Source organism: Pinus tabuliformis, chromosome 3_1 (genome assembly GCF_031772625.1).
Source record: "Pinus tabuliformis cultivar Carrire ecotype Pingquan chromosome 3_1, CPIR1, whole genome shotgun sequence".
Classification (NCBI taxonomy): domain Eukaryota; kingdom Viridiplantae; phylum Streptophyta; class Pinopsida; order Pinales; family Pinaceae; genus Pinus; species Pinus tabuliformis.
The window spans coordinates 73,707,723-73,710,133 of NC_142301.1; the positions used below are offsets into that span (position 1 = coordinate 73,707,723).

At 39.8% G+C, this 2,411-nt stretch overlaps 1 protein-coding gene across 1 annotated transcript; it reads left to right on the plus strand.

The window, feature by feature from the left end:
• The first annotated feature begins 731 nt into the window (after positions 1-731).
• LOC149185847 (uncharacterized) lies at positions 732-1,551 on the plus strand. The gene is made up of 2 exons (XM_089412506.1): positions 732-1,253; positions 1,298-1,551. Exon 1 carries the CDS (start codon positions 1,023-1,025, stop codon positions 1,233-1,235), a length of 213 nt encoding a protein of 70 aa, XP_089268632.1. The 5' UTR covers positions 732-1,022; the 3' UTR covers positions 1,236-1,253; positions 1,298-1,551.
• Positions 1,552-2,411: the final 860 nt, after the last annotated feature.

Consider the following 2,411-nt stretch of genomic DNA (forward strand, 5'->3'; position numbering starts at 1 on the left):
GGCAGTAATTCGAGGCGACCAAATCTAAAATCTAGAGTCCTTTTATGTTGATGGCATCTTTTGGGTTGCTAAATAATATATTTTTAATAAATTGAGATGAAATCATGATTTGTTGCAGTTAAAATGGTTTTTTAATTGCATATTCGGATTCAGCACCCTGAAAAACCACTGAGACGCTTTCATGGTGCAGAAACTAGTTATCAAACTTCGATTTCAATAAATTACTGCCGGATTTTCACCGAAAAAAATCGCCGGAAAGTCTTTCAAAAAGTCGCGTTAAAGACTACGGCAAATTATAACATTATGTTAGTTAAATAGAGAATATAAAATTAAATATTATTTTAGAAACCCTTCAAAACTTTTACAGCGCAAATAACCATTTAAATTTATAATTTTAATAGTTTCTCACCCAATTTCGAAAGAAAAAACAAAATTAAAAAGGTTACTTTTCGCAAAAGAGACGAGGGACCGTGCCCTACCTGTTTCATTTGCCTGGCCGCGGCCCGCCCGCCCGCCACCAAATTATTTAGTTTGCCGCGTGTTGTGGGGCTTTGGGATCACACAGCGGTTACACATGGCCACGCATTGCCGAGCTGTGGACATCCCTAACTATTCCCTGCCCTTCCTTTAATCATCACACATACAGAGCTTGCTGCGTTGGCAGATATATTTTTATTATTTTTCCATGACGCCTGATTTGTCCTTCCTTTAATCATCACACATACAGAGCTTGCTGCGTTGGCAGATATATTTTTATTATTTTTCCATGACGCCTGATTTGTCCGTTGGTCCTGCAAGGCGCAGACGATTATTAATACGCGACACTCTCAACCCTTAGCCTTGCAAATCCTGTGATATCACATTTCTTGGTCCATTCTGGTCGAGTGTTCGAAGGGAGATTTACGCTTCGAATTTGTGGTTGCCTGTCTGAGATTCACATTTGCTCGGCAGGAATAGCGCTTAGGGTTTGGGCTTTTCCACATCAATTAGCAGTAACAGGTGCGTTGTGAGCGTGAGCGAGAATGGCAGGGGCAGGCAACTACGCATCTGCGGCTCTCTTGGCCGTTGTGATGATAATGGTGGCAGCGGGAGTAGCTGCAGCAGCAACAGAGGTGACGGCGGCATCCCCCAGTCCAACAATGGAGGCAGGTGCTGCTTCAATGGCCGTCGTTCCCTCTTTAATCGTCGCTCTCATGGCCTCATTCATCCCCTTCTTGGCCTCTGGATTTTACTGAGATCCGTTGCGGTTGCTCCTTGATCCACTTTTTTATGATCAAGGGCGGGCGGCTTTTATTATCTTGATCCACTTTTTTATGATCAAGGGCGGGCGGCTTTTATTATCCTCTGTTATATATATTTCTGATATGTATACGACATTATAGGTTTTGGTTTTGTGGAGGTTATTCTTTTCTGGACGAGTGCCAGAGTATTATGTATCTGCTACACGGTTTTCTGACTTCATTGTTTGTCCATTTAGGAGATAAAGGGATCTCTTCACGGCCCCTTCCACTGAATATGATTTGAGTTGACTTAATAAATTTTGTTTGATAATCTTGGACTTAGCAGATGACAATGGCTTGGCAGATTTTGCGTTTTGTGTTGTTTTAGGGTTTTTTATGAATCCCTTTGAATGTTATGATGTTATTTGTGGAGAAGACTTTACAAGAGTTTAAATTTGCTATCTGGTTTGAGGGTAATGCACTAGAAGCATTGGTTCGCATGAAATCCTTTCCAACATACAGGGTCATGTTCGATCTTTTTATTTTAGGGGAGTGACTGCATACTGTCCTAAATGCTCTGGTATTGTATTCTATTGTATGGTTGAGTCTGCTAGAGGGCTGCTGCATTTGAATGGTCAGCGGAGGGTTACATTAGAAATTAATTTCATGTCAGTTGAATTGAAGCAACCCTTTAATTGAGATAATTGTCCAATCCCATTCTGGTTGAACGAATTCTTTTTCATGGACATTTTAATCGACAGCTGCTGGATACATGTATATTTGGCTTATTCCTCTCCAAAGAAGAAACCATTCTGTAAAAAGACAGCTGCTGGATACATGTATATTTGGCTTATTCCTCTCCAAAGAAGAAACCATTCTGTAAAAAGACCAGAAATAGCTGCTACAGTCAATTGAAGCTCATATATTCATTACTCAAATATATTCTGAGTAGCGTATACTTTTATGTCAGATACGGTGTGTATATATATAAATATATGTTGGAGGATAAGAATATGCAGGATATACATCCCTTTCACCATACACATCTCTTAGCCTAATAAAGTTTGATATCAATGAGCCATGATAAGCTTTCCAGCTTTGTATGACCATAAAATCTTTAAATAGTGCATTATAGTATCTTTCCATCTGTGCATACGACCATTCAAAATTTTCGATGTGCAGAGAGTCATT

Bases quoted from the DNA above. Each gene is read 5' to 3' on its own strand.
- LOC149185847 (XM_089412506.1), top strand. From the start codon at position 1,023: ATGGCAGGGGCAGGCAACTACGCATCTGCGGCTCTCTTGGCCGTTGTG.